The 12,021-nt window shown below is 51.7% G+C and overlaps 1 protein-coding gene across 3 annotated transcripts in view; it reads right to left on the bottom strand.

Annotated features, from left to right (window-relative positions):
• SLC12A5 (solute carrier family 12 member 5) overlaps positions 1–12,021 on the bottom strand; it is a 38,953-nt gene that overhangs the window by 5,827 nt on the left and 21,105 nt on the right. For all 3 annotated transcript variants that reach the window (XM_008996044.4, XM_002747609.6, XM_035298741.3), the window contains exons 9-20: positions 11,231–11,401; positions 10,824–10,922; positions 10,622–10,679; positions 9,427–9,601; positions 8,680–8,798; positions 8,251–8,349; positions 6,831–6,950; positions 6,332–6,436; positions 4,442–4,610; positions 2,385–2,580; positions 1,122–1,291; positions 541–672 (exon numbers count right to left, since the gene is read on the bottom strand). In XM_008996044.4, coding sequence (XP_008994292.1) covers positions 541–672; positions 1,122–1,291; positions 2,385–2,580; positions 4,442–4,610; positions 6,332–6,436; positions 6,831–6,950; positions 8,251–8,349; positions 8,680–8,798; positions 9,427–9,601; positions 10,622–10,679; positions 10,824–10,922; positions 11,231–11,401 — 1,613 coding nt within the window. The remainder of the gene's footprint in view (positions 1–540; positions 673–1,121; positions 1,292–2,384; positions 2,581–4,441; positions 4,611–6,331; positions 6,437–6,830; positions 6,951–8,250; positions 8,350–8,679; positions 8,799–9,426; positions 9,602–10,621; positions 10,680–10,823; positions 10,923–11,230; positions 11,402–12,021) is intronic.

Genomic DNA, 12,021 nt, shown 5'->3' with positions numbered 1-12,021 from the left:
ATATGTTTAGACACACAAATACTTCCCACTGTGTTGCCATTGTCTACAGTACGCAGTACAGTAACATGCTGTACAGCTTGCAGCCTAGGAGCCATAAGCCTATGTGTGTGGTAGGCTGGACAATCTAGTGTGTATAGGCACACTCTGTGATGTTCACACAACAAAATCACCTAACAGCACATTTCTCAGAACACATCCCTTTGTTAAGCAATGAAGGCATGACTGTACTTAACTTCTCTGTACTTCATCTTCCTAATCTGTAACATGGAAATGCTGATAAGTGTATCTATCTCACTGGTTGTTGTTGGAATTGATATACATATGAAGTGTATAGAACAGGGCCCTGCATATAATAAGCACTACTAGACATGGCTATTTTTATGAAGAAGAGCAGGGTAGCTGAATATGTGAGAGGCTAAGAGGTGGCCCAGGGGAAGGGATCCAGCATCATAAGCTGACGGGTGTTAGAGTTGCCCTACTTGGTGCTGGGGCCAAGAGGGCCAGGTGGAACCCCAGTGGCATCATCTCCTGAGGACTCACCATCTCCACCACCTCGACCTCTGCAGTGATGCGTAAATGGTACAGAAATGTGGTCAGATCCTTCTTCATCTGGATGCTATTGTCGTCCATCTGGGCCACAGTGAAGATGCGCATCTTGCACTTCCGCCACACCTGCAGGTGGTGAAAGGGATCCAGAAAGGTCCAGCCCAGATGCGATGAGGAGATCCAGGGCCAGACCCCGTCCCCTCACTCTTCCCCTCTTGCCACCCACTCCTCACACATACATGCAGACCCCAAATCCTCTGTCTTGGGGGCTGGCTCTCTACAAAACCTTCCCTGCTTAAGTCTGAGGGTCCCCCATTAAAAAAAAGCATCACTGGCTCAGGCTAAGCATTGCTCTCTTTAGAGCAGTGTACCTGCCAGAGGAGACAACATCAGTTCCTAAATCTCAAAATGAAGGAGGTAAGCAGATCCCTTTCCCAGGAGCTCGCAGGGGAGGAAGGACAGGGAAGCTGACCCTGGCCAGAGCCCATGAGTCTGACCTGCGGTTGTGCACACAAGCGCATAAATACATACATACACACACACACTCACACGATACACTCATGTACACAACTCACCTTATGGTGCCGCAGCAGGAAAGGCAGCAGCATGAGCATGCCCCCATCGTGTACAATCCACCAAACGTCGATGCTGCCCTCAGAGAAGCGCTCAGGGTTCCCGGGAAACATGGAAACGTTCTTGGTGACCAGCAGGGCTAAGTGGCCAGCTGTGGTTTCCCGGACCAGCTCTGAGGGTGGCCGAGGAGAAGGCCAGAGGGGGAAACAGTGACTCTGATTCTCCCAACACCCAGCAGCAGCCACAAGGGCTCCTGGCACCCAGCACTCTACCCCATTCCACCTGGCCTTAGCCATGAGCTGAGTGGTCAGAAAACCAGCATCTACCTGGGCCCCATCACATATTTATTGTTTGGATCTGGGAAAGTCTCTCAACCTCTCTGGGCCTCAGTTTCCCCACCTGTCAAATGGCAATAACACCACTTGCCCTTTCTGATTATGAAGAACCCATCATGTATGACCTCACTGAATCATCCCAACACCTTGTAACCACGATCTACTTATAAAGGAGGTAGAATAGCTTGGAGTTCACAGTGCAGCCTCAGGGCTGGTTCATAATCTGGCTTCCCCGTATTGTGACTTGGAGCAAATTTCTTTTTCCTTTTTTCTGTAGAGATGGAGTTTTGCCATGTTACCCAGCTCCAACTCCTGAGCTCAAGCAATCCGCCTGCCTTGGCCTCCCAAAGTGCTAGGATTACAGGTGTGAGCCACTGCACCCGACCAGAGCAAACTTCTTAATCTCTCTGTGCCTCAGCTTCACACCAAAAAAGATAGAGATAACAATGACTAGCCCTCCTAGGACTGATGAGAGAATTAGGAAAAGCCTCAACTTGCTGGCACACAGAACTCATTCTAGAAATGTTAGTTATTACATATACTATTAACTACTATTACCAAGAAATCTGATGCTCAGAGGGAGAGAGTCACGTGTGCACAATTACTCAGCTCAGGACCAGAGCTGAGGTGTGGACCCAGCCACTGTGACTTCAGAGCTATAGTTCTTCCCACTGCCCAGCACTGTGTTCCTCCCAGAGCCTGTGAGCACTGCAGGAGCCAAGACTGTCTCATTCACAGCGGAGTCCCCAGCGCCCAGCACAGTGGCTGGCACGTGGCCAGCCTTGACTGCTGTCACCTGCATATGCTGAATCCACACTTGGTGTGCAGTGCTTGGGAAACCCCTCAGGCCCAAAGGAGCAGAAATCCAGTTCCACCCCTCTACTGCCCCCAGCCCCACCCCTCTTCCACCCCCAGCCCCCACAGCGTTACCAATGAAGTTCCTCCACGTCTGGTGATCTTCCTTCTGGCGCCAGTTGCGGGGCCAGCCGACAAGCACAGTGTTGTGCTGCAGTCCCCCAAGGCCCCCGGACTGGATCAAATGGGACACGCCATCACGCAGGTTGGAGGAGATCACTACCTGGCAGAAGCCCTTCACCTTCTCTGCCTCCATCAGGCGCCGGATAGACTGGGGAAGCAGGGACCAGACAAGGACCAGCCTCAGACCTCCCTGGCCCTGCCTGGGCCTGTTGTCGCCTCCCTCCCTCCCTCCCATCTCTCCCCTCCTTTCATCCCAGTCTTCCTGAAGCTCAGCTCTGATCACGTTTGCCTCTGGCACCAGAATGGCACGTGGCTCCCCATCATCTCTGTGCCCCATTCCTTACTGATTGATCAAGGCTCTTCATGATCTGACTGCACATTTTCTGCCACCCTGCCACTGTGCACACAGACCCCTCCCCGACATGCTCTCTACTACCACCCTGACACACGTCCCTGCTAAACTGCAGAGGGAGCCCTGTCTGGCCCAGCTCAAATGTCACTGTCTTCAGATACCACCCCACCCAGACCAGAATTAAACGGGGCTTCTCTGCACAGCCAATTTGTTTCAACAATTTTTTTAAGTAGCATGGTAAGTATTTTAAAGGCACCCCATTTGATCTGCACTGCGAGGGAAATAGTCTTAGTACTCCCATAGATGAGGAAATTGAGGCTTGGAGAAATGAAGACTTGTTTAAGGATACATAGATAATGTTATTGTGAGGATTCAAGTCAGGAAAGTCTGACTCCAAACCCCACACTCTTAACCGCCACCCTGATATCAAACAGAAGTTCAATTGCTATCTCTGCCACCTCCTGGCTGTGTGACCTTGGGTGAGTCACCCAACCTCTATGAGTCTTGGTTTTTTTATCTGTCAAACGGGGGTCAGGACGGCTACCTCATTTAGGAATAGGGTGCACCACATGCCATGGAGTGCACAGGGCTTAGTTTCCTGCCTGAGGAATCGTGAACACTCAACACGTTGTGCGATGTTATTATCGACATCGGTGGCTCCGAGAGCCTTCTGTGCATGCTGTCTTCCCCACCAGGCTGTGAGCACCTCGAGGGCTGGGACTTTGTCTTGAACATCTCCGTCTCCCCTGTGCCTCGCCCAATGCCTGGTGCACTGCACATTCTCAGCCACCGCGTGTTGAATGGAACTGACCGGTCAAGGCCTCCAGCTCTGGGCCCTGACAGATCGGTGTGAACAGCCCAGTGAGGCAGAAGCAGTCACTGTCGCAAGCCATCAGGGGTGCCCCTCCCCATCGCACCTCTGCTCCCTCGGGCCTCTTTTAGTCTCTCCACTGATGGGAGAAAGGCCTGACCCTCAGACAGAACCTACTTCTTCTACTACCCCCGGGATCCAATCACCTCCTTATGTGCTTAATGCAGACACTGGCCGCCACAGCCCACGGCGGCTCTGTAGGCTGCTCTGTAGGCATGGACTAATGGGCAAAGCCAAGAGCAGCTGACACAGAGCAGGGGCCTGGGTTCAAATCCTGACATTATTTCCCACCATCTTTGTGACTTTCAGCAAGTGGCTTTCCCTCTCTGGGCCTCAGTTTCTTCCTGTACCAAATGTAAATACTCACCCTGTCAACCCCAAACTGCAGGGATCAAGAGCCCATGACTGGGAAATCACCTTGAAAGATTTATACTTCGGCAGGAAGGAATCTAGAGTAGGAGTTCCAGGAGTCCTAATTTGAATCTTCGTTCCTTAGACACGTGACCTGACTTCTCTAAGCCTCAGTTTCCTTATCCATAAAATGGGCCCTTCTGCCTCTGATGGTCTTTCATGCTGTGAGTTGAATTCTAAAGAACTCACTCTCTGGGGCCTTAGGCTCCTCCTCTAAAGGAGGAAACAGAAAAGCCTGCCCCTCCTTTGACCTGAAGGTGATAAGGAAGGATAAGCGTATGTACATGTGGGAGGGCAAAAGGGTGAATAGATGGACAGAGAATATCTTCCTAAGTGTCCTGACTTTTCCCCAAGCCCACCAGGGTCTCTACTCACCTCTTCTGCCCGCTGGGCCTGGGGATGATTTTCCAAAAAGGTGCCCTCAAGGACAGAGCCCACGATGGTCAGGCCCTTCCCTGCCTTGAGCTGGGAGGTCAATGAGAGCAGCTGGGGGTGCACCACATTCTGGTCTTGGTCCACACGCACCAGCACAAGCAGCTGTGGCCTGAAGAGAATGCAGAGTCACATGATCAATATGCCCCTAACCATCCGCACGCCATACACCCATCAGCAGGTCACCTAACCATCTGCCCTCTATAACCCTCTGTCCCATCCACCTATACTCACACCACTCATCCATCCATCTAAACATCCACCCATCTAGCCACCAACCCATCTCTCCATTCACCTCACTCTCCTATCTACCCATTCAACTACCCACTCACCTATTCTATCCTTCAGTCATCTACTCACAGACTTATTTCTTTACCTGTACATGCATTATTCACTCAATTATCCACACATCTACCTACCTATCACCCATTCCTACAACCATCTATTCACCCTTTTGCCCTCCCACATGTACACACACTTATCCACCCACCCATCTATTTATGCATCCCTTTCCCTAGTCATTCAGCCTTCTTAGTCCTCCAAACACCCATCAACTTCACAGCATTCTCTAAGCACCTACTCTGGGCTAGACCCTGTGCTGAGCATTTGGGAATTCACGGTTCAATACTGCAGAGCCCCAGGTTCTGAGAGCCCAGTTTAGTAAACATCGGCAAGGACAAGCCAATGATCAGAGTTCCAGGCTCTACTCTTGGCAAAGTGAAACACAGGGATATGAATGAGGGGTTGGGCATGCAGCACCCAGGACTGCGGTAGAGAGTGAGGATTCCAGCTCCAGTTCTGCCTTCTGTGACCTGTGAGATCCTCTCTGACCTCTGATTTCCTCTTTATTTATTTATTTATTTATTTTTGAGACAGGATCTCGCTCTGTTGCCCAGGCTGGAATACAGTGGTGCAACCTCAGCTCACTACAACCTCTGCCTCCCAGGTTTAAGCTATTCTGCCTCAGCGTGCTGAGTAACTGGGACTACAAGTGCTCACCACCACGCCCAGCTAATTTTTTTTTTTTTTTTTGAGACGGAGTTTCGCTCTTGTTACCCAGGCTGGAGTGCAATGGTGTGATCTTGGCTCACTGCAACCTCTATCTCCTGGGTTCAGGCAATTCTCCTGCCTCAGCCTCCTGAGTAGCTGGGATTACAGGCACATGCCACCATGCCCAGCTAATTTTTTGTATTTTTAGTAAAGACGGGGTTTCACCATGTTGACCAGGATGGTCTCGATCTCTTGACCTCATGATCCACCCGCCTCGGCCTCCCAAAGTGCTGGCATTACAGGCTTGAGCCACCACGCCCAGCCTGCCCAGCTAACTTTTGTATTTTTAGCAGAGATGGGGTCTCGCCATGTTGTCCAGGCTGGTCCCAAACTCCTGGCCTCACGTGATCCACCCACCTTGGCCTCACAAAGTGCTAAGAGCCCCTATAACTCCCAAAGGGAATGATTCCACCTGTCCCAGAGCAAATGCTACATGACCCGATGTTTGTCTGTCCACAAAACTGCGTGCTTCCTACATCCCCAGAGAATGGAAGGGACTTGCCATACATCAGGCATTCATATATTTCATGAACAAATGATGGAAATGATGTAATGAATGAAGGGATAGATGCTCAGAAGAATAGCATGGTAGGTGGGGTTAGAGGAAAAGTGTTTTAGGTGGGAAGGAATCGGATAAGGCTAGGCTTTTAGGGTACCACTCAGCAAAACAAAGCAAGCAAAATAAGTCAGGCCCTGCTCCCTCCCCACTCCCCCACCCCTATCTCCTGAGCCTTGCACACACGCACACACACACTCATGCACACCTGTGTTCTCGCCACTTACCTCCAGTTCTTCGTGTGTGGGGGCCCTTCCTCCAGGCGTAAAAGGGCATAGCGAGCCGCGCTGAGAGACAGACCTCGGATCCCATCGCCCCACTCCTTCTCTGCCCTGGGGGAGACAGATCACAGGAAGGAGGATCACATGAGTGCAGAACGCCAGGAGGGGGTAGGGAGAACCATCTACGCCACACTGGCTACCCCAGGGCAGAGCCATCTCTCAGGCTCAGAAAGGACATAAGTGTCGCTCCTGCCAACAGACTCAATCAAGCCTTGGATAAGTTTCCTTGGAAAATAGCTTCCAAATCCATTCTCTCTCACCATTCCTGTCCATTTCCCAAAGCCTCTGCCCCCAACACTCATCTTGCAATGTCACCCCATATCATCCTCTCCCTCCCTACTTCATCACGCCCTCACAACCCCAGTCCCTCATGATCCCTTCCCTCTTCTTCCCACCACCCCTCAGCCTTCCCCAGCCGCCACCCCGCTCCACTCCTGACACTCACCCGCGGTACTCAATGTACTTGTAGATAAGTCCAGCAATGAGCATGGCCACCAGTGCATAATACCAGGAGCAGATAAACATGAGGGCCAGGCAGAGGCTCATGCCCAGGAAGGAGAGGGTCCTGGACAAGGTGGGAAGACCCAGCCTGTGAGCCCCAGCAGGGTTGTTGCTGGGTTTGGACAACAAGAGGGAGATGGGGCAGGGCATGGGCAAGACATGGGAGGTGACAGCCCAGTCTTGGGGAACTCACACCATCATACCCATGAGGACCAGGGGATATGGGACCTTCTAAGTGAAGGAGAAACCAAAGACAGGGCACAACCCCATGCCCTGCCCACTTCCTGACACTCCACACCACCCTTGTCCCTGTGCCTTAGACCCTGCCAGACAGGCCTGGCAAGGTGCGTTCTGAGGCCAAGGTCTCATGGGTCTTGTTTCTCATGTGGAAACAGGACCTCCCAAAGGAGGTCACCAGCAAAGCTGGAGCATCCAGACAGGAGTGGACAGCCCCAGTTCTAGCCCAATTATGCCACAGTCTTGCTTTCCCTCTTTGGGCCTCAGTTTCCTTTTGTAGAACAAGCACGATCATTTCTGCTCTGCCTGCCCCTGAGGAGAGGATGAAGAGCCATAGAGGAAAATGGTGAGAGAAACTGGAGTCTCTGTGCAGCAAGCATCTGCCATGTACTGTAGTGCTCCCAAGAACCCCACAAGGCAGGTGCAGCTATCATGCCCATTTCACAGCTGAGGAAACGGAGTTTCTGAGAAGCTACATCACCAGTCCAAGGTCTCATAGCTAGGAAGTGCAAAGTCATGATTTGAACTCCGGTTGGCTGACTTACAGCCTCCCTGCTATATTGTGGGCTATTGGGCATCATGGACAGGAGAGGTATTCCAGCTGAGACCACGTATATGCTGCTATGTTATTATTTTATTTTTTTAATTTAGTTTTTGAGACAAAGTCTCACTGTTGCCAGATTGGAATGCAATGGCACGATCTCGGCTCATTGCAACCTCTGCCTCCAGGTTCAAGTGACTCTCCTGCCTCAACCTCCCAAGTAGCTGGGACTACAGGCCTCTGCCACCATGCCCAGATAATTTTTGTATTTTTGGTAGAGACAAGGTTTCATCATGTTGGCCAGGCTGGTCTCAAACTCCTGACCTCAAGTGATCCACCTGCCTCAGCATCCCAAAGCGCTGCGATTACAGGCGTGAGCCACCGCACCTGGCCCTATGTTTTTATTTATGGTTGTTAGGAGACCTGCTACAGGACCTTCCTCATGTGAGTTGGTCAACAAAAGCTGGAGAAAAAAGAATGTCCTCTTCAGGTTTGGGGTCCTTAGACCCAGAGGGAAAAGGCTGGAGTGAGGTAAGGACTGGGGTGGAGGCGTGGCTCCGTGGCAGTGTGAGGACAGAGCACCCACCAGTGGTAATATCGAAAGCGTGGCCTCCAGTTGGGTGTCCTCAGCAGAGTCTGTACTGCACAGGCCAGATTTACAAACATGTAGCACATCAGGAAGAACCTGGAACACAGGAAGGCCCCCGGGAGACAGAGATGCAAAGGGAGGCAGAAACAGAAACAGCAGCATCCAGAGAGAAAGGGGTAAAGGGGGCAGGAAGTCAGGAGGTGGCTGGATCATGCTCTGGTGCTTAGGAAGGGGTTCAAAGCAAAATACCCTTACAATACACCCTGATAACACATGCAAGTGACTCTCTATAACAAACAATGGGCTTTTATGACCAGTGGGGAAATTCCTGGGGTTGTTAAAGTGGGTTGTCATGGGTCACGGCTGCAGGATTCAGATACAGAAACACCCTGAGCCAGTGAGGAGGGCAAGAAGTCAGGCACGCACATAGAGAGGATGGGGGCCACCTCGTCTAGAGATGCAATGAGGATGCCAATCTCGCAGATGCAGGCAGTCAGGAGCAGGGCCCAGGTCGGCTCTCCATTGGCCTTGCCATGGCCAAAGACCTGAGGACAGAGCAATCATCATGAGGGACTGAGACCTTAACAACTTCTCATCCCTCTCCCCTTATCTTGGGAGCCAGTGGAGTAGAGGCAGGAATCCTACCACCAGTGAGGAGGTAGGGAGAAGATGCATTTCTCTTACTCTAGGAGAACACAAATGGATAACAGGCTTTTGCTATGTCTTGCCCACCCTGACATGGGCACCCCAGTACAGTGAAGTTCAAATGATCCCTAGAGGGGGAAAGCAGCTGAAGGGGACCAGCTGGGAGAGGAGCTGTCAGGAAGCCAGCAAGCCACCACGACCCTGTTCTCCATTAGCCTTTTTTTCTTAAGCACCATGGTGAAAGCTACCCTTTTCTTGCCCTTTGACTGCCTCCCCGAGGCTCTGACCAACCACTGCGCCAAAACAGGACCATTTGTTTTCTCCCCAAGAGCAGACAGTGCTTCATGAGATGCACTGACCAGGGGCCAAATCCCAAGTCAGACACACTCATTCTTTGTGCAGTGCAGAGCGGAAGTGGCACAGGAGGAAGTCAAGGGTGGCCATGGCCCTGGTCACTGTGTGGTCTCTCTGGGAAGGGGCCTGACTGGCTCGGCTACCAGGGGTGGGCTGTTCTGCTTCCACACTGACCTGCAGGAAAGGCACGATGCCATCCCTCGAGATGGCCTGCAGCAGGCGTGGAGCCCCCGTGAGGCTCTGCAGCCCAGCCCCACAGGTGGAGAAGAAGGACCCGATGACAATTACCCATGGAGATGGCCAGGCCAGTGTGCCTACCACCAGGTTGCCATTCACAGCTTCACCAAACCTGGAATGAAGTGGACAGGAGATGTCAGGTGAGCAGTGCCACCTGGATTTCCAGGGCAGGTGTCCATATCAACTGCAGAACCAACTTCATGCCTGCCACAGAACTAAGCTCTGTAAGGGTGACAGGGGAGGCACAGCCCTAAATGTTCCATTGTTTTTCCTTAATAAAATCAATCTCTAATTTCCTGATGCTGAAAACAAGGCCTTTAGGCCTGGCTCCAGCATAGGTCCCAGCTCCACTGCATTCCTTTACAGAAGCCTGGCGGTAGCAGTGGAAAGTGACTCTGAGAAGCGTTCCTATACCACCCGGCCAGTTGCATGTGCCCATGCCCTTCAGAAGTGAGTGCTCCAGGGCACAGAGCACTTACAGCTGCAGGCATGCGCACACGTTTCTCCCCTCCACCCTAGCTCCCCATTGCCTGGAATGCCCTTCCTCCAAGCTGTCTAATCTCTGCTCAACCTTGAAAGAAGGAAGGATAAATGAGATAAAGTGTATAAGACACTTTCAGCCTCCCTTCCTCTGAAAATACTTCCCTGGGAAGACCCCTAAGGACTGGACTGAAGCCCCCAGGCCTTCCTGTATGGCCATCCCTACTGACTGCACTCAAAGTCTGTTGGCCAGTAGAGGCCCACCCAAAAGAGCTCCTTCAGGACAAAACCCATGTGTTATTTATCTGTGCTCCCTCCAAGGTTCTGGGAGCACAGATAAATAACACTCCTGTGTATGTGACCAACACATGGACATTCAGTAAATGTTAGATACACTATTGACTTAATCCATTTTAAAGAAAAGAAAAGGAAAGTATCATTATCCTAAAGGAAATGAGACGTCATTCAAGCTTCTCAAACTGGAGTGACAGAAGGAAGAAAAAATAGAAGACGACCTTGCAAGTAACCCCTGTGGCTTCCCTCCCACGGACCCCTCCCACAGGTCCCAGCACCTCCTGCTGGGTCTGTTTCCCAGAACTCAGTCTTCGATGCCTACCCATCCCCAGAATAGGATCAACCCCAATTCTCTTACTTGTCCCGCAGTACGACCCCCTCAATGCAGGCCCCAAACAGAACAACGGAGCTGATGTCTGCAGCAGAGGATAAAGGAAAATCCCCAAGATTCAATACCTTTCCTCCCCACCCCTCCTGTACCAGCAGGTACGGCAGCAGCATTAGCCGTCCTCCCTCTAGCCCTCCCCCGAGGGTGGCCCCAGTGTAGCTGTGCAGGATACAGACAGCAGAGGTGGTGGCAATGGCCAGGATGGTGCCAGTGGGGATTGACTTCTGGGCATCCCTCAGGTCCCCAGAGCGGTTAGAACCAGCCATGATCCCTGCAAACAGAAGTGCAGCTAGGACTCAAGTCAGGGCCACAGGAGACCAGACAGATGAGAAAAAAGGCACCAGCCTCAGGGTCAGTGAGCCTGGGATCTAGTCCTAGCGTACTGACTTGTGTGAGATCTTGGGCATGTAACGTGGCTTCTCCTGGCCTTAATTCCCTCATGTGTCCAATGGGAAGTGAAATGTGGGCCCCTGCTTACGTGATGGTGTTGTTGGACTAAGAAATTCCCAACATCATCATCGACTCTCTCCTCCCCATCCACTCCCAGGCAGAGCCTTCCCTCTCTGAGCTCCCCTTCACCTGTGACTGAGGGGAAGTAGATGCCAACCAGCAGGGTGAAGTAGGAGGTCATATCGCTGAAGACATAAGGGTGGTCCATGTCGATAGGAGTGCTGTCGGCCAGGCCAACCGAGGTCATCCCACTCCTCTCCACAATCACACCCTTGGTCAGGTAGGAGCTCCAGAGGTTCTCTGTGGGGAGATAGAATGCTCAGAGGGAGGCCAGCTATCAGGAGACCAGACCTCTGGGACCAGGAGGTGAGGGGGGGTCAAAAAGTCAGGGTCAAGATCAACCCCATCTGACTCTCCTCGGCCTTGGATCTATTTAATTTCCACTGACATTTCCTAAGCTCCTGCTTTGGGCCAGGCCACAGGCAGGGCTTTCACAGACTAATCAGACCCAGTCCCTATCCTCAAATAGTCCAATCTAGTAGAGCAAATGGGCAAATAAAGACCTATCTCAGATTGACTCAATGTGTCCCAAATTGATCTCACCTGAAACCAGCTCCTTTTCTGCATCCCATATCCCAGTAAATGGCACCATCATCAATTCTGATGCCCTGCCCTCAACTGCTCCCTCTTCCCTTCCCCAACTTCAGCACCACCTCTAACTTCTGTCTCTCAACCCCTCCTTAATATTTCTTAAATGTGCCCCTTCTCTCCATTCCAAGGTCTCTCCACCATGGCACTAGTGATCTTTCTGGCCAGATAATTCTTTGCTGCAAAGGACTGACCTATAGCATTGTAGGACATTTAGCAGTATCCTGGCCTCTACCTACTATGTGCCAGGTACACCCCTCCAGTTTTGATAA

The sequence above is a fragment of the Callithrix jacchus genome, chromosome 5 (genome assembly GCF_049354715.1).
Source record: "Callithrix jacchus isolate 240 chromosome 5, calJac240_pri, whole genome shotgun sequence".
Lineage (NCBI taxonomy): Eukaryota > Metazoa > Chordata > Mammalia > Primates > Cebidae > Callithrix > Callithrix jacchus.
The sequence above is the reverse complement of the archived record's forward strand: the minus strand, read 5'-3'. Positions and strand labels throughout refer to the sequence as shown.